At 39.9% G+C, this 18,252-nt stretch overlaps 1 protein-coding gene across 2 annotated transcripts; it reads right to left on the bottom strand.

The window, feature by feature from the left end:
* Positions 1-5,555: 5,555 nt before the first annotated feature.
* On the bottom strand, positions 5,556-16,903 carry LOC131236036 (origin of replication complex subunit 2). 2 transcript variants are annotated; one of them, XM_058233128.1, is made up of 6 exons: positions 16,628-16,903; positions 16,030-16,136; positions 15,489-15,621; positions 9,475-9,757; positions 6,004-6,231; positions 5,556-5,907 (listed from the first exon to the last, which is right to left on the bottom strand). In XM_058233128.1, the coding sequence occupies exons 1-6, from the start codon at positions 16,754-16,756 to the stop codon at positions 5,711-5,713; spliced, it is 1,077 nt and encodes a 358-aa protein (XP_058089111.1). In that variant the 5' UTR covers positions 16,757-16,903; the 3' UTR covers positions 5,556-5,710. The 2 variants fall into 2 exon arrangements, with proteins under 2 accessions (XP_058089111.1, XP_058089116.1); XM_058233133.1 differs by lacking the exon at positions 16,030-16,136.
* Positions 16,904-18,252: the final 1,349 nt, after the last annotated feature.

Below are 18,252 nucleotides of genomic sequence, written 5' to 3'. Positions count from 1 at the left end.
CATTTACTTTCCAGCAATTATCTAGCATTTTAGTTATATACTAGTCCAATTACTTGCCAACTCTTCAATGAAGTCCATTTACTTTCTTGCTTACATCTATATTTCGGTGTAAAGTGGTCCCTTTTACTTTTTCGCATACATCCTTCATTTTAGTCTATACTCGTCTCATTTATATTCTACTTGTACATACCAAACTTTATTTTCTGTTGTAATTACAAAAAAAAATTAATAATACCCAACACACATGTGCCAAAACTTACATATCGACAACCATGTTAGTCCAAGGAGACAGTCCAAGATCTCTCCTAGAGTCTCCCAAGTGGTAAAGCCCTCAACCTACGACTTCTCCTTCAATCATCGACCTAGCCCTTAGCATGAATATGCTAGAAAATCTCATGATCTGCTTCCTTCAAAGTAGAGCTACCTCGTTAAACCAAAGCTTGACAACATAACTGCCGATCACTCCAATCAGTCTGTCAATTCAAAGCCAGGCTTTGTATACGGCCAATCAATTCTAGCATTCTCCCCCTAACAAGAGCCCGTCTTATTCTAGTTAACCACATCATGTACATTCTAGTAGTCAACATCATCTTATCGTTGGGATTTCTTTTCATTTACCATCCTTCCTCCTAATTCCAATCCAACACACTCCCCCTAACAAGAGTAACAACTAGGTCCCTCCCCCACGAGAAGATGAAGTGATGCACACACATCAGGGTGCGAACCCTTTCAAGTCAGGCCATCTGAGATCGATCGGCTCATGGAACATTTCGAGGAGCAACTCAAGGCTATGAAAAGTAAACTTAAAAAATGGCAAGGGTTGGATCTCCCGTCCACCAAATTTAGGGATCTTTTCCCTTTTCCGGAAGCCAGGGTGCATCAAAACTTTGAGGTGCCAAAATTCGAACAATACAATAGTGCAGGATGCCTTGTAGCTTACATGAAAGTATTTTGTGGCGAACTCAATGTCATGGCAAGGGATGATGGAATCTTTAATCCATTTATTCCAAAAATCCTTGAGATATGACACGGTTAGTTAATACACATTGATTGATCATCACAAAGTCAAGACTTGGGAAGACTTGTCTGAAGCATTCATTGATTGTTATGCGTACAATCTAAATGTAACACCCAAAAGAGTGGATCTTGCTACTTTAAGATAAATGAATAATGAGTCTTTGTCAGCTTATGCTGGACGGTGGCAGGCGAAGGCCACCAAAATGAAAACACTCATTGACGAGAAAGAGCATATCTCCGTGATTGTCTACTCAACAAACTCGAGTTTATCTGGATACATTGTCTCGTATCTATATGCTAATTTCACCCAACTAATCAGCGCTGGAGAACAAGTCGAAACTGGAATAAGGGTTGGGACAATCTCCCCCTAGCTATATCAAGCTGTCTCGAAAAAGTAAGATTAGGTGGATAAAGAGCCCATCGAATATGAGCCTACCAAATGCGAACCTACTGACGAGAGCGATGATGACGATAACCTCGTCTCTTATCCAAGTGGTATCAGGTGGATGAAAAACCCATCGAAAAAGTTGGATCTCAATGTTTTCGAAAGGGCCCATTGATTGTGAGCAAGTGGGATCATAGAGATTGGTCATATGATGGAGTACAATCCTTTTGCAGCATTGCCACCTGGAGGCATGAGACGCCACACAAGTGTATAAGGGATGGTATCTTCGGGCCAACACATGTGCTTGCAAGGTAACAGGTTAAATATCCAAGCTAGCCACTAAGTGGGCCGGACTTTGAAGATGATCCCGTAGAAAAAATGAGGGTGGGCAGTCATCAGGTGGGCAGAAATATATGGATGGCTTGGAAAAAAATGGTCGTACATGCTATTTGTGCAATTCAATCAAACACAAAGCCATGCGTGTTTAATCGAGGGTTTGTATTCGGTTTATGTGTGTGATTGAAAAGTGCAGATAGATTCATACTCGACTCAATGTTTGATTGAACGCCAACGAACCCCCACTCAAATGACTGAATATGATCGAGTTCAGAAATCCAATTGTTGAGCCATCAACCAGCTATGATTAGCGATTTGGTAACTTGCAAAAGGGTAGGAGTGAGTCATTCCGGATGGATACCTCTTTCCTTGTGTCTAAGGACTAGCTATTTCGCCAATAATTGTACCTAACATGTTTCTCCATGGAATAAAAGTGAATAAATAAATAAAAGCTAAAACAATGCCAATTTTATTAATATATAAATGAAGCTCGAAACAATGGACATAGTTGACTAGAGAAATAAACAAAAATAAAAGATAAATAGTTAATCCATATAAGAATTATATATATATATATATATATATACACACACACATAAAAACATGATCATAGCTTTGACGAAAAATCCAAAGCCAAATATAATAAGAAATGAAGTGTATGCAAAGCACATATGGCATATAGATATTTAAATACCAATTATTACAATCTTTATCCATCTGCCTCGATGTTATAAATGTATTTTAGCCTATTCTCTATCAATTCATTATTTTAGTTGCCGATGGCTCGGACGTGTGTTTTTGCATTTCTGTCAGCAGCAGTTCACATAGGAACTTGTGAAAGTTTTTTGAGAACTCATCTATTATATAAGCCCAGAATCTGAACCGTCCAGCAGCACCCCGTGAAACACTTATGACCTAACTTTTACCCTGATCTAAAATTTTGTTGGGCCATGGCAAAAGAGAGGCAAACCAAAGGAGGAAGCTGTTTCATTTTATCATGGCCCACCAAAATTTTGGATCAAGGAAAAAGTTGGGCTCTGGGGTTTTCATGGGGTGCTGCATCATATGAACGGTTTAGATTTTGAGCTCATGTCACAGAAGATGAGTTTTCAAAAAGTTCTCACAAGTTACAAGTGAGAACCGGTGAGCAGGTGAGCATTCCTCTTATATGCTCCCTGCGCACGTACATGCCTTTGCACATGTGTTATGGGCTTCTAATCCGAACGGTCCATGTAATGTGGCATCCCATGAAACCCCTAGGGACCAATTTTCAACCTGATAGAAAAGTCTGGTGGGCCATAGCAAAGAGAGATGCAAATCAAGAGAGAAAACTATTTTCTTTTTCCAAAACTCACCAAAATTTTAGATCAAAGTAAAAGTTGGGCATGGAGGGTTTATCGGGTGCTGCATCAAGTGGACCGTTCAGATTTTGGACTCACATAATGTACGATGAGTTCTCAAAAAGTTCTCGTGAGAACCGGTGGGCAGCTTAGCATTTGGATGCCGCGTGTGGACCGTTCGGATTCAGACGCTCATGACACGTGTAAAAAGTAGCGCACTGCGCAGGTGAGCAGCTGGAAACTTTTTGAGAACTCATCATCCGTGACGTGAATTCCGAATCTGAACTGTCCACTATGCAGCACCCCATGAAACCCCTGGGGCTAACTTATACACCGATCCAAAACTTGTTGGGCTATAGAAAAAGAAAACAGTTTCTCTCTTTGCTATGACCCACTAGAGTTTTAGTCCGTGTGAAAATTGGCCCTTGGGGTTTCATGGGATGCCACATCACATGGACCGTTCGGATTAGACACCCATGACACGTGTGAAAAGCGTAATATATATATCCACAACAATCCAGAGCATCCAAATCGCAAAGCCCTGTCATGGAGGAAGCATAGTGCGAAATTCAATCTGATCAAACAATCTTATAACCATCTACTGTGGCTTGTTGAAATTAAACTGCTGATCAATTCATGTCAAACCAAACATTGAATAGCTGCTAGATGGCGAGGATTGGCCAATCAGTGTTATTCTCCACATATACTCCATCCACAATGAGCCCCACAATTTGAAATTTTCAAGAGTCCTGCGAGAAAATGAAAGTTGTTACGCAGAGGAAATAACAGAAATGTCTTTCTGCCAGGAGTTTTCTATTTAAATTTAAAAATGTAAGTTAAGTCATCATCATCATCTAAGCCTTGTCCCAACTAATTAGGGGTGGTTGAAAAGGTAGGATAAGTGGCTGTCCTAAATCCTAATTAAGAGAGGGATGTAACCTGATACAAACCACATTATAATCTATATACAAAATAATACGGTGGGGATGGTGGAACTGGAATAACGTGGAGAACCCTCTCCACCATACATGTGGCAGAGTATGTACGATCACAATAATCCAATTGTATACCTCACCATGGATGGCTCATCATTAAGAAGCACAGAACTGAGAATCCTTGAAACCACTTTTTGCTAGTTTTCCCCAAAGGTCGACTTTCCTTTCTCTGTTACCTACCATCCATTTGAAGTCCACTGAGAGGATGGCTATGATCACCCATTGGTGGTTTTTAAAATTGGGCCCATCCATGAGAGGGCCAACAATCAGGAGTAGCCTGATCGATGCATACCAGTGCCAGGTGTGGAGTGGAGGGGCCTTAACTTGTTCCTGTTCCACTCATCCTCGTCGATATTGTCAATTAAAGGTATACTGAAACCATATTATAATATAAACCTTTGGCTCAGTTTGGTAGATTCCTAAAAAGAGTTCATCTCATTTTAGTTAATTATGTACTAGAGATCTTGATCTCTAATACATAATTACTGCTAGCGCCCACCAAACAGCACCCTAGAATTATCAGAAGAAAGCCCCATCAAATTTTCTTAGTTGGACCTTTCATCTCCGATGAGGCACCAGCATAACATTGCAAATTACAACTCTCATGATCAATCCATTCCCATTAAATGGTTTTACTAGATTGGTTACACTGCATTTTATTACAAGAACTGAGTTGCAAATCCACTTTGAGGGAAAAATGTTAAGTTAATAAAAAAAAATTTTAAAAAGATCTTGACTGAAATAATGTTTATCTGGTAAATCAACAAAAAATAATGATCAGTTAAGAACACAAACAATGACCACATTAACTGGTTGAAATAAGGGCTGCAACTGGGTAAACCCAACCTGACAAACGTTCTGATTTAGTCTGGGTCTAGAGTCTTACAGGCCATGCTTGGGGAGAAGACTTTAGACCCACTTAATGTTTTGTTTGGTTTCTATGAGGAAAAGATATCCCAGCATCTTTTTCTTATTAAATATACAAAGGTCCCATGGAGGTCACATCGGCAAGGCGCTGTCACATCAGCAAGGTAGGATGAAACAATATTTAGCTCAGTGCCTCGCTGATGTGTCACCCACGGGACCCATATACATCAGAAGGAAGAGTACTGGTTCTCTTTTCAACCATGGCACCAACCAAAGCCCAAATGCTATTAAAAAAGCCACGTCTGCAAAGGGCTGAAAGCCAGCCTGACTTAACAAACACTGTTGGGGTTGAATATTTATCTAGCAGGCTCGGCCACAGGCCAGGATTTTATCTCATATCCTTAGCTCATGGCCCGGGCTGGAACACACGTCAGCCCAGCCCAATGCACTTGCTGCCCTACCCTTAGTTTGATTATGAATGACAGGAGTCTGAAAGCGGATGATAATTAGCTTGGAAAGGCTTTGAAGTGTTAAGTTGTTAATTAATTGTTCTGCAAAATTGCTTGATTTTCCCCAATTTTACAAATAACAGGAATCTGGCAATATTCTGAAGGGTTGATGGCAAACTTCTAATCTTTCATTTTCATTTTGTTAAGGATTCCAAATCGAGATACAATGCCTTTCTTTACCCGCTGACAGCCTGACACGCTGTGCTTACATGGGTCCCTGATGACCTGTTTTACACTATGGCAACAAACAACAGCAACAATTCAGCCAATCTCTTGTAGCAGCTTTTCTAGTGCTTCAGATGTGAGCGGTATGTAGAAACAATCCTGGCCATCTGCATTCCTACGGGTCTTAACCAATTCATGATCTTTGAACTCTGTCAAATGGGAATTCAGTGTAACTTGACTGCTAACTAGAAAGCGCTCCCGGCACTTCGTATACAAGCTATTGGTGGGCAGCCCTAAGAAAGAGAAGGCCACACAAAACAAAAATATATCATGATCAGTCATGCCTGACAAAAAGCTTAAAAGCATGATTTTATGGCCACAGTACTTGCCTTCTTCATCAGGATGGCCCAGCTGGTATTCTGCAAGGACCCTGAACACACTTTGTGCATTTGGGGTCAAACTCTGCAGGACAATGGCAGCTGATTTTGCATTTTGTGTGGAGCCGCTGTTTGCGAGGATTAAAGGAAAGAAGAGTCCTTCCACCTTGTATGGTGCAAAGGTCGGGACATGGTACCAGCACCAGTTGAACTGCGTGTGGACCATTTTCTTGTCCCATACTAACACCAATGAAACATCTTATTAGCTTGAGAATGTGAATAAAAGGATTCAAGCAATCAGAATAATAGGATAAGCAGAGCTAAAAAACAAGACAGTTGAATTCCTTGTTTTTGGAAGTTATATCTCAAATAGAATATAGTGGGTGGGTCCATTACAAAATCAAATACCTCACTGCGGACAGAGGAGATATGGCCAAACCAGAGAAAAAAAATTGCAGACTTTCATGCAAAGTAAATGAAATTCCTTCACCCACAGAATGAAACCATGAAATTCAAATTGGATGTGTAGCTGCCACACAAGGGCATGTTTGGGTACTTCCAACAATGGCAGTGAACAGGATGCGCTCACCCAAAATTGACAGTATCTCACTTGAGATTTGGAGCAGAAAAAGCAAGAAAATGGGAACCCATCCAAATGAGGTTTTCATTTTCTGAGCCACAACGAACACCCAATAGATTGTTTTGTTTTTTTTGGTTATATCCAAATAAGCCAAAATGAATTGCCTCATAAAGCATTAACAATCAGCCATGAGAGGCTATTTATAAGCACCATCCCATGAGAAACTCCACTAGTGTTGGGATTCACATATTTTGAGGATCTAAATCATGGAAGCACAAGGAACCAACCAATAAACAACCTTTGGCCATGCAGCCATGCCACATGTGTCCATAATCATAAAGGCGCCCCAAGTTCATTAACCGGAGTGGATCAAGAGTGCCTAGGCCCTAGGCACAGTTGCTCATTGCATGTACATGGAGGAACAAGTCCATATACAGTCCATGACATAGCAGTGAAAAACATAGATGGTAGACTGAAAAGAGGGCCATGGCATGCATAGACACTCTTGCAAGGAGAAAATAGATTAAAAAAAAAAACATTTGCTAGAAAGCACAAACTTTCCAACAAGAAGAATGCCCTCGCATAATGCCTACATTGGTTATTCATCTAACAAATGTTGGCATCCAGAGGATAAGTGCAATCGACTCATCTAATGAGTTAGTCTAAGGAGTTGCTCCAGTGCCCTTAAGTTGTTTTATGGAATAGATTTTCTGTTATTTATAAAAAGAAAATAAATACAATCAACTCATCTTAGAAAATGACATTGCCCTTACCATGAGTATGACTGTATGATTATCTACCTAGTAGATGTAAGAGAAATTATGGCACAAACCGTGAAAGATGCCATTAAGAAAAATATCCTAAAAACCCAAGATTCCTCACTATTACAACTTTTAAACTGATTATGAGCATCAATATCATCAACTCACTAAGAAGATTTGACTTTTCACCTGGGTGATAACCATTGTGTCAAGCTCCTAGAAGCCACATGCATCTAACCCATCTTATAGGTGTGATAGCGGACAATCGGCCAGCGCGCCAAAACCTCCAGAGCTGTTGGGAAACATCAATTTATCTCTATATTCTGGTTCTCCCAGGCAAACCTAGGCGAATCCTCCCTGTAAGCAATCCTCGCGTCACACGGGTCCTTAAATTGCACAGTCCCACAATGGGTCCCACCTCGTGGCCATCCTGCATCTCACAAGCCCCACCTCGAGAGCCACCCCACCCCCAGTGTGGAGATATGGTGCATCCTTAGAGTCACATCAAAATGCCTCCGCATCATCTACCAATACCGGTGAGGAGACTCGATCCATGGGCTCCCGTTCTGATACCACTTTCATAACGACAACTGGCTAGTGCACCAAAAGCTCTAGAGTTGTTGGGAAAGCACCAATTTATCCCTATATTCTATCTCTCCTAGGCAAACCTATGCGAGTCTTCCTTGTGAGCAACTCTCGCATCACATGGGTCCCCGAATCGCACGGTCCCACAATGGGTCCCACCTCATGGCTATCCTGCATCACGCAGGCTCCACCTCGTGGGCCACCCCACCCCTAGTGCAGAGATACAGTGCATCCTTGGAGTCACACCAAGATACCCCTCCATCAAGGTGTTGTTATTTTCTGTATTACATAAACTAGGAGAGAGATGGTTGTGCAAAGCTACAAACTTTCACATGCACAACACTGGCATTTAAACTCTTAAACCATTGTAGGAAGCATTCAAACCTAATAAGATTAGATAATATTGGGCAAGCATGTTATTCAAGCTTATTCATAACGGATAAAAGAATCCCTTTCAATTTATTCAATGTAATAGCTAAAGAATCATCTAATGTAATTTCAACAAAGCGTGTATTGTTTACTTCGAGGTGTTCTGTATTCGTTACAATACGCCCATAAAGGTCAATACATATAGGTAACGGCCATGACCGTTATACAATACAGGGATGAAATAGGGCAGTTGGTTTTTGGGGATTGTATCGGCCATTACAATGGCCGTAAAGGCGTTAAGGGGCATAATGATTGTTACCCCTGTAACGGTCGAAAAACTACTTTTTTATTTCTATTTAAATCCATTTTTCTCATTTTTTTTTTCTTCACTTTTCTCATTTCAAAAACCTTCATTGATCATTTTATAACATATTTTGACCACTCTTACTATAGTTTTTAAGATTAAAATCGTAAATTGAAGTGATTTGAGCGAATAGAAGGTTCGAGGGCTTTTTGTTTTTCAAAAAAAAAAAAAATGTAGTATTTATGCCTCTCTTTTTTAATGATTTCTAGTTCTAATGCTTGATTGTGATGTGTAAACATTAGAGACATGAAATCATGTTCACAAATTCACTAGACAGCTCGATACAACACTTTCACCAAAGAGTAGACCGTTACACTACCATAAGCATATCCAAAGTAAAAAATAAAATAAAATGAATACATATTTAGAATATTTACATTATTCTAGATTTTCTAGAAATTTTTTTCAGAATTTTTCGGGCAAAGAAAATTTCCAACTATTACGAGGGTTGTTACGGTCGTTATGCCCCTGTATCCGCCGTTATGGCTGATACCCATATCGGTAATGGTGGTGACTGTTATGGCCACCGTTACCGATACCGAATACATTGGTTTACTTTGAAATCCGTCCTAAAGATGCAATACATACATTATGAATATTTGACACCTTTTTTACTTTGTTGGAAGATATGTAATTACAATATTACATACAAGAACTAATTAATATCCCTTCAACAGTAAAAGTAGTACTATCGTATGGAATTGGAGGATGTCATTAATAGAATAAATACCAAAAGGGTATTACCCCAAAAGAAGCCAAGTGCTAAAGTCATGAACAATTAATCTTTATGAAATGCATGGTCTGATAAAGAAGACAATACTCACATAGGGGTGCATTGACATGGTCGATGGATGCCACCATATAAACTTGGGAACAACATGCAATTCGTGCAAGATACTGTTGCGCTTCAGAATCTCGCAGACCAGGTCCATCAATGTTGTGCACAACAACACAGACGAAGCAATTGTTTTCCTTTGCAAGTGGTCCATCCAGGAAAGCAAGAATATCTTCCATTGATTGTGAACTAAAAGGTTGCTGGGTTTTGATGGGGGTCCTTCGTTTGTTCTTTAATTGATCCCATAGAAGTTCAGCAATGGTAATTGCGGCCTACAAATGGAACATTCACCTTATGAGCGGAAAGGAAAGAAACTATATTTACCAACGAACAACACTCCACAATGTTAGAGCAGTTCAGTGATTTTCAAATCATTCACAAGTCCTACAAGCTAAATAATCCAAAGCTAAATTTCGGGGGAAAAAATGAACAAGTGAGGAGTATCGACCATTCTACCTTGATGAATATACGAGCATGCCTTTGGGTAAATGTAAACTCAAGCATACATTGTGCTGTGAAAAAAGGACAATCTTATGCATATATGATGGTGTGAAAAAGGATGCACACATAGCAATCACAAAAACTAGGAGCATAGTCAGATCCATCTCACCTAGAGGCGTAGACAACAGCACTGGTCACCCCAAATGGCACCATCTGTTACAGTCAAAACAACCCCATATCTGATGGGATCTCATCCTAGTTAAATGCATGATTAAGGTGATTCAACACCTCGTTATGAGTATCCAAACCAAAGTGACACAGAGCCAAGGTGGATGGACCAACTTGTCAACATAAATAACTCAAATTTGTCATTGATGCATTGTTGTTATTATGAACCCCCATTCTCATATATGCCGGATGCACATATACTCTAACAATCACAATTGAGGTAAACTAGAGAAATAAATTAATTTGCACTAGAATGCGCATGCTATCCATGGATAAGCTAGGACAGATAAATATGAAAAAAAAAAAAAAAAAAACAAGGATGTAGCTCAGTGGTAGACAGCCTATGTTTCAAACTAAGGCCCAACATACCTATTAAAGAAGAAGAAGTTGTAGTAGTAATATCTGACAGAGGGGGAAAGGCTTCATGCCGACGACGATCAGGACAAACAAGAGGGCCAAGTGGTATAGAATCTATAGATGGAGGATGGCAAGATGGAAAATGTAGAAGAGCTACCCCCACTAAATGTAAACAGTGATGATGTGATGGAGTTTATAATGGTGGTATAGGAGTGGATAGGGATGCATGCCTCAGCTGGCCACTTTGATGGCCTTAATGTTAGCTGGATAAGGAAATTAATACCATCCATGCTCACAAAACCTAGCATCCTGATGGTTATTCTTAATAAGCAAACCACTACCGATACTTGTCTCAGTGGACTGTTTGTGTTTTCTTGCTTATTTTGGTTGTACACTTCTTGCTTAAGGTTTCATTAGATGTGAGTACTATTATGGTTTTTAAGTAACGATGACCTATGTGATTTTAGGTTATTTTAGAACAGTGACATGTGAGAATCTTAGTTTCCATAGTTACAAGATGTATTTAAATTTGACAGTGCTTACGACTTTTTTAGGTGAAAAAGCAGGAAGACAACAAATCTGCTATGGTTCCAATACTGTGGTTTGTAAAACTATCTAGTCAGTAATGAAATTTCAAAAAGCGCAATATTGTGCAGATTTCTGAGATGTCATCATCATCACCAAAACCTTATTCCCAATTAATTAGGGTCACCTACGCAAATCCTGTTACATGTGCAGCTTTCTGAGTGTTTTATTGTAATAAAAATAGAAAGTAGCAATCAGCTACAGCATTCGGCTACCCTGAAAACTATTACGAGAAGGACCACTAGTAGATCTTTGCAAATTAAGTGATGTGTCCAAATGGCACCTCAAGCATACTACAGTTCATAAGATTTTGCTCTCACTCACTGAATACTACTTAGCATTGTATAGTTCTTTTCTTGTTGCACTTGTCATTTCTGACATATAAAAACTTCTTAAAAATGTCTAAGCAAATATCGCATAAATATGGTCAAGTCTCAAGTTAACTTGGACGAATTTCAGGCCAACTTCAATGTATGAGAGAGTTTTTGTGTTTCAAACCTTCTTATATTTCTTAGAGGTAAAAGGATTTAAAAGGGTGATTCCATTCATAAGAAAGAAGACAAGAAAAAGAAAATACATTCCCGGTAAGGTATTACATCATAAAGCTATAGTAAATCAGTAAGTTTCTGTTAACACTAGCACAACAATGAATCAACGGTCACCCAGATATAAGGAAATATCACAATCTACCATATAAATTCAAAAGCAACTGGAAACATGAAATAAGTAACATCATAATGAATTTTTCTGTGTTCCTAGAGAAATTAGAGTTTAATAGTCGACCTGCCTAACCTCCAAAGCACCCATTGTTGTTCTGAACCTGTATGAGTGTGTTTCCACATTGTCAAAATTTCAGTGTTTCTATAAATAATGTTTCCCCCCCCCCCCCCCTGTTGAGGGTTAAATATTGCATATTAGACCCCAATTATTGCCTAGATTTAAGAACATGGTACTGTTTAACTGTCCAATTTAATTGTGTTTGTGATGCAAGGTACATTTGCGAGCTTGGACCGAAAAAGGGTGCTAAAAGCTGAGATTTAATGCTTAGAATTCACCAAAGCATGGGACAAACCCCAGGAGACCAAGATCGACGGATTTACACGCCAGAGATCCGAGAAAATCGAGAAACTGAAGCTCAAATGGCCTGAATGACGTCTAGAATGCAAGATCACAGGGTTCCCACCATCCGTTCGGCTCGAAACTTCATATATGGTATGAGGACCATCAATGAACCGTACATGTCGAATTTCAACCATTGGATCGTTGTGAAAGTAGGCCAACGGACAGATCAGCCCATGAATATTTGGGGCCCACCTGATCGCTGGATACGCTTCAATTTTGGACTCAACGTCTTAAATGAGCTGGAAAAACGGATGGACGGAGCAGATTTCGCATATACACCAAGGTGGCACCCGCTTTACATAAGTGGAGTGCACAGAGACTGTGCACTCGCCGTGCACCAAGAAAGTGAAGTCGGTCAACATGGTGTTGACCGACTACAATTCAAAAACGGCAGTGCCGTTCTCTGTTTGAAACAGGGACCTGCGGTCCTCACTTGTGGGCCATCATCACGGTTCGGAAGTCCAATCCGAACCGTCAGTTATAATCCCAGGGTCCATATTACTAGGGATTAGGTGTTGAAACTTTAAGAAGATAGCAAGAACGGTGTCCCAACCATTTCAACGGCAGCATCGTTGCCACAAAATCGATCAAGTGGGCCGCATAAAGGGCGATCCAAAACCATACTTTTCTGACTGAAATTCCGAGAGGAATTCGGTGGACGGTGTGGATTTCTCCCCAGACTTCAATCACGGGTCCTACCAAGCATCAGCGCAACTGTTTACGCAGCAGGCTCTGCGTCCAATAAACGTGGTCGCTGTGGGCCATTTTTCGATCATGGTCAAGATCGGATTGAAGATCTACACCGTCCATCTTGTGGGGATGAGGAACTAGACCAAACCCTAGAAGATCTTTCACCAATCAGCAAGATCAGCAAGGATGGAGTGCATCGTCTAACTCCCTGCGTAAACAGGGTTACGCAGGAGGCCTTGCGTAAACAGACTTGCGGAGAGTGTTTCACCGACAAAAAAGCTTTATAAAAAGGGAAGGTAGTCATGGAGACTGGGGCATCTTGGTGTGAAGCAGTCGTGGAGACATAATTCAAGAGAAAGAGAGTATTTTAGAGTTTTGATTACTGTTTTTCGGATTATTATTTTTAAGGGATTTAGCCTAATCATGTTGCTAGGCTAAACCTGTTAGCTAGGGCTAAGAGGTGAAGCTTGTAGCGTAATGGGAGACTTTTTGCTTGTGTCTTTTGTTTAGACTGAACTGATGTTGATTTTGATTTAATTAAGAGAATGTTTTCAGTTTTTAATGGTCTGTTGTGACTAAAATTACAATGGGTCTGCAATAGCTTTGAGCATGTTCCTTTCCTTATTTTGATTATGACGTCAGGAAGCCTTGTTGTTCACCATCGTCTCCTATGCATGGTCGGATGACGGTACTCTTCCTAACCTTCATACATCTTATGATTGGTTGTTAATTAGTTTAATTCTGTTATTTGCTTTGTCTCATGGTCATGGTTTGGTGATGGAATCCATTCTAATTCATATACATTTCATCTCTTGAAAACTATATCAAAGAAAGTTCAGTTCGATTTTCATGGTTACACCCTTCAACTGGATGAAAATGGGACTTTAAGTCCAGTTGAATTCTTGAAGCAGGCATAAGATCTCCTTGATCTCTACAAGTGAATCCTCTAAATCCCTAGTTTCCTACCTTTGAATTCTTTAAATTTTAGATAAATATTTCACCATTATTCCTTAAATTTCATTTGATTTAGATTTCATCTTATTCTAGTTCTAGTTCTGGTTATTTTCAAATTACGTACAGGTTTCAGTCCCTTGGGATTCGACCTCGGTCACGCCGAGTTTATTACTACATCACAACCCTATACATGGGGAGTGAATAACGCGCCCCCCCCCCCCCTTTTGATAGGCAACTAAGATATTATTAAAAGGAAAGTCAAAAGGCTGTTACACTGCTAAAACATTACAAGAGATCTCTGACCACTGGAGAGGAGTGCCTACCAAAGAGGACGGGGTAAAGGAACCCAAAGCCTCCACCCAATAATGAATGTATTGAAAAAGAAAGGACTACATCAGATGGGGCAACATTACTGCAAGCAAACAGAAGCTCTAGATACAACTTTCTTCATTTTATGACGTTTTGAGGTCTGTTGAATGCAGTCAATCAAGATATAGGTGTAACATTATAGTAGCCGGATGAACCACTGGCAAGTGTATGAGGGCAATTTAGCAACCACTTAGGGCAAGTCAGAGTCACCATTTTCTACCAGTTAGATGCATTTGAAGAAATTTGGATACAGTTGGTAACATCTCTAAATACCATCATTTCCACAACTCAACCACAGTTTTGAGGACTTCCAAAACTTCCACTTTGATCAATTGATAAACTTCAAATTTCTTGCCAACTAGTAATAATTTTTATTTTTTATTTTTTGTTGTTTATATTTTTTTATAGACACCAACTAGCAATAAATGGAGAAATATCAAGGAAAATGAAGCATTTTTTCTTTGAAAGGTAAATGGAGCATAAATTTCCCTTACTGAGCATATAAAGAGATCCTAAACTGTCCTTGTAATATCAATTACTTTACGAAGGCTGGCCTATGTTAACTCTTGTTCTGTTTGCAGTTAGTCCACAAGAACTGATCATGCATTGCGGATATTACTCATGCTAAATTTAACAAGATCTTACATGTATAGCTCTAGGTTAAAATTCAATATTGCATGCTAATTGTTACTTCATTTTATTGAAGGTAACTGAAACTGAGTGACTTGCATCCATACACATGATCAATGACGCTCCATTCCCCAACCAATGATGGCATTGCAGAACATCCATAAGGAATCCAAATATCCAATAAATGAAGAGAGCCATTTATTTCCACCTGCCCCGATTTATAGATTTGCCCTTTTGTTCTACTTTGGCACTACAATAGTACAAGTTATCCAGCTGTAAATATCCTAGGTAGAAAAAAAAAAAAAAAAAAAGGATGTATCAATTGGCCAGTTGGGTGTAGATATCAATTCCCTGAACGAACTGTTTTCACATCCTAAAATGGTAACAAAACTCATATTTTTCTACATGGCCGCACTAAAGACTTGCATTGCATTCCTAAAATGGTAAGGGAACTCATATTTTTCTACACAGCCACACTAAAGACTTGCATTGCATTCACCGTAGGCATTTTTTCCAGCTCTTTATGAGAAATTAAAGCTACAGTAAGCACTAAGCACTAAAATAAACGAGCTCAAGAATCATAAACCATTATCTATTGCAGTACGTAAATCAGAAGTAGATAATTACATGTTTTAGATTGATTGACTGAAGATAGCCATTGATGACAACCACACTGAAATCGGTTAATGCAGTTGAAGCAAAATCTTCAAGCAAGACCTTCTTAGACCCAAATCCATACATTAAGAGGCCAAAGCCACACCTGGAACACGAAAAGAGAAAAACAAATCAACATAAAATTTTCATGTAAATATATCTAGATGAATATAGAAAGTCTTGAACTCAATTCAAATGATAGGAATTTTCTTATACTGTTCGTGAAGAACAGACCTGATAAAATAAAGAAAATTAAGAAGGAAAAACAAAATAAGAAAAACCATGCACTGTAAAAGCATCATAATTGTAATCACGCTTGCTACTTGTTAGTTTAGAAAGATAACAAAAATCAGGCAACTGAGAAAACTGCAAAGACAGAGAAGGCATTTAGGGACCCTAGTTAATCAGAACAAAATGTACAAAATTCAGACCCCCAACAATCACAATGTACAAGAAATCAATGGGGTCTCACTTTCTACATCTACAGAAGCGATTTGAGAGTAAGAGCGCGGACCTAAGCTCAAAAAGCCATTTGGGGTATAAGCTTTTGTATTTGTTCAGCAAAGATGCCATCTCTTTTTCATGTTTGGGTATGATTCGAGATGCTGCTGCTCTCAGCTCCTGCCAAAAAAGATCAACAACCTCAGCCATCTGTAGATACAGATTATGGAAGGTACATCATAAATTACAGGCTCCCAGCAGAAAAGAAAAAAAAAAAAAAAAAAAAAAACCAAAAAAAGGAAAAAAAAAAAAGAAAAAAAAAAAGGGTTGAGGGCTTGGATCCTAGACTTGCATAAAACGAATGAAACATCATCCAGTGCTGCGGTGAGGGCCGCTTTTTATTGGATCAGTTCCAATCGCTGGATACAAGTGACCCCACTTTGGATTCTCTCATTGTCCAAAAAGATTTAAACGGATGATCTAATCTTTGAATGGACCTTTTATTTTGGAGACACTGATTATTTGTCTATATCTTTCCTTTCTGACCATGCATTTATTGATCCTATCAGTGAAGATTCCAGGGAATCAGCAATTCAAGGTGGGGTCGCCCAATCGAATAGTGTCCGTCCTCTATCCAAAGATATAGAGAGATCAGTGAGAGAGAAGAGGACCTGTTCGTCGACAAGATTGATGTCGGAGAGCTTGCAGGTGGATTTCTTTCCGGATCCGCCCAATTCTTTGGCGAGAAAGTAGTTCCTGGAGAATCCAAACTCTTCTTCATCTCCGTCGCTCGCTTCCATGGCTTCAAAACCAAACGCTTCGATGCATTCCAACGTCGATTATTTTGATTTTAAGAGAGATGTTCGAAGGGATGCCCTAATATATTTTCCCGCGTTTTTCAGATGTAAGAAGAATGAGAACGGCGAGCATGTCGCTAACATGCGCTGGAGGGTATGGGGGTTCCAACAGCCCCGCTGGGCTCAATGGGTACCCGAACCCGGCCCAATGCAGGCCGGGTATGGGTGTTGGTTTGAGTTTTTTGGTGCCCGATTAATAATTGTGCGGGTGTGGTATACACCAACCCAATCCAAACCCGTTTATTCACACACACGTGCATGTTTTTGTGTGCACATGCGTGTGCTGAATTTTTGCCAAGCAATCCCAGCCATCCAACATCACGTGGGTTCCGTGCATGTGCCTGTCGATTCTCATCAAACAATCCCAGCCGTCCGATCATCTTCCGGGTTCCATGTAAGAAAATAATGAACGGTCTAAATCAGACTGAAGATTTCTATGAAACAATATTTTAAATTAATTTCTATGACACCCCTGTGAGTATGGTACGGACGCTCATTTTGGGCACAACACGAGTATGTTTACGGGCACCGGTACGTTAACCATGGAAGCGGATTGCTTCTGTCCTGCCTCAATGGACAGGGGCTTTGTGGGTCCCACCTTAATGTATGAGTTTTATCCACCGCATCCATTCATTTTTTTTCATATCATTTAGCATATGAGCCCAAAAATGAGAGAGACCTAAGGCTCAAGTGGACGCCTACCATTAAAAACTTCTCAGGAGACGGAGAAACTTTGATGAAGCTGATATTTGTATTTCCCTCCATCCAGGTTTATATGAACTTCCGGATGGAAAATAAAAATCCCCATTAGCCCTAAGAAGGTTTCAATGGTGAGTGTTATTGTCACCATTGCTTCCTATGATGTGGTCAACTTGAGCCTTACATCTGCCTCTTTTTTGGGCTCATGCCCTAAAATAGCCTGAAAAAATGGATGATGTGGATAAAGCTCATACATCATGGTGGGACCCATAGAGTCCTTGTTGAGACCAAGTCCATCCAGTGGGTAGGGGCAATTGGCTTCCCTTGGTTTGGGGGTGTCAATGTGACAAGCTTGAGCTTAAATTTTAGAATTTTGAACACGACCATCCTGATAGTCCTACCTGAAATAGTTAAAAACCCCCAAAGTGACAAGCTTGAGCTTAAATTTTAGAATTTTGAATAGGACTAGCCTGATAGTCCTGCCTAAAATAGTTTAAAATCTAGGTGAGACCTTTCCTAGGCCTGCCACGTCGACAACCCATATGGCCATCTCTACACTCAGCTCAAACTCAGCCCTGTTGATAGCCCGTATGGCCATTTATACACTCAACTTAGACTCAGCCCGTTGACAGCCCATATGGCCATCTCTACACTTGGCCCAGACCTGACCCATCGACACCCTTAAGTAGTAGCTTATAGTGTCGACACTGGATCCGGGGGCAAAATCAACTCTTGCTTTC

This window comes from Magnolia sinica, chromosome 2, assembly GCF_029962835.1.
Source record: "Magnolia sinica isolate HGM2019 chromosome 2, MsV1, whole genome shotgun sequence".
Classification (NCBI taxonomy): Eukaryota; Viridiplantae; Streptophyta; class Magnoliopsida; order Magnoliales; family Magnoliaceae; genus Magnolia; species Magnolia sinica.
This window is presented reverse-complemented; position numbering and strand designations above follow the sequence as displayed.

Bases quoted from the DNA above. Each gene is read 5' to 3' on its own strand.
- LOC131236036 (XM_058233128.1), bottom strand. From the start codon at position 16,756: ATGGAAGCGAGCGACGGAGATGAAGAAGAGTTTGGATTCTCCAGGAAC. The intron at 15,622-16,029 runs GTCCGCGCTCTT...TTCGTGTTCCAG, and splicing joins AAATGGCTTTTTGAGCTTAG to GTGTGGCTTTGGCCTCTTAA. The intron at 5,908-6,003 runs GCAAGTACTGTG...TCTCTTTCTTAG, and splicing joins GGGCCATCCTGATGAAGAAG to GGCTGCCCACCAATAGCTTG.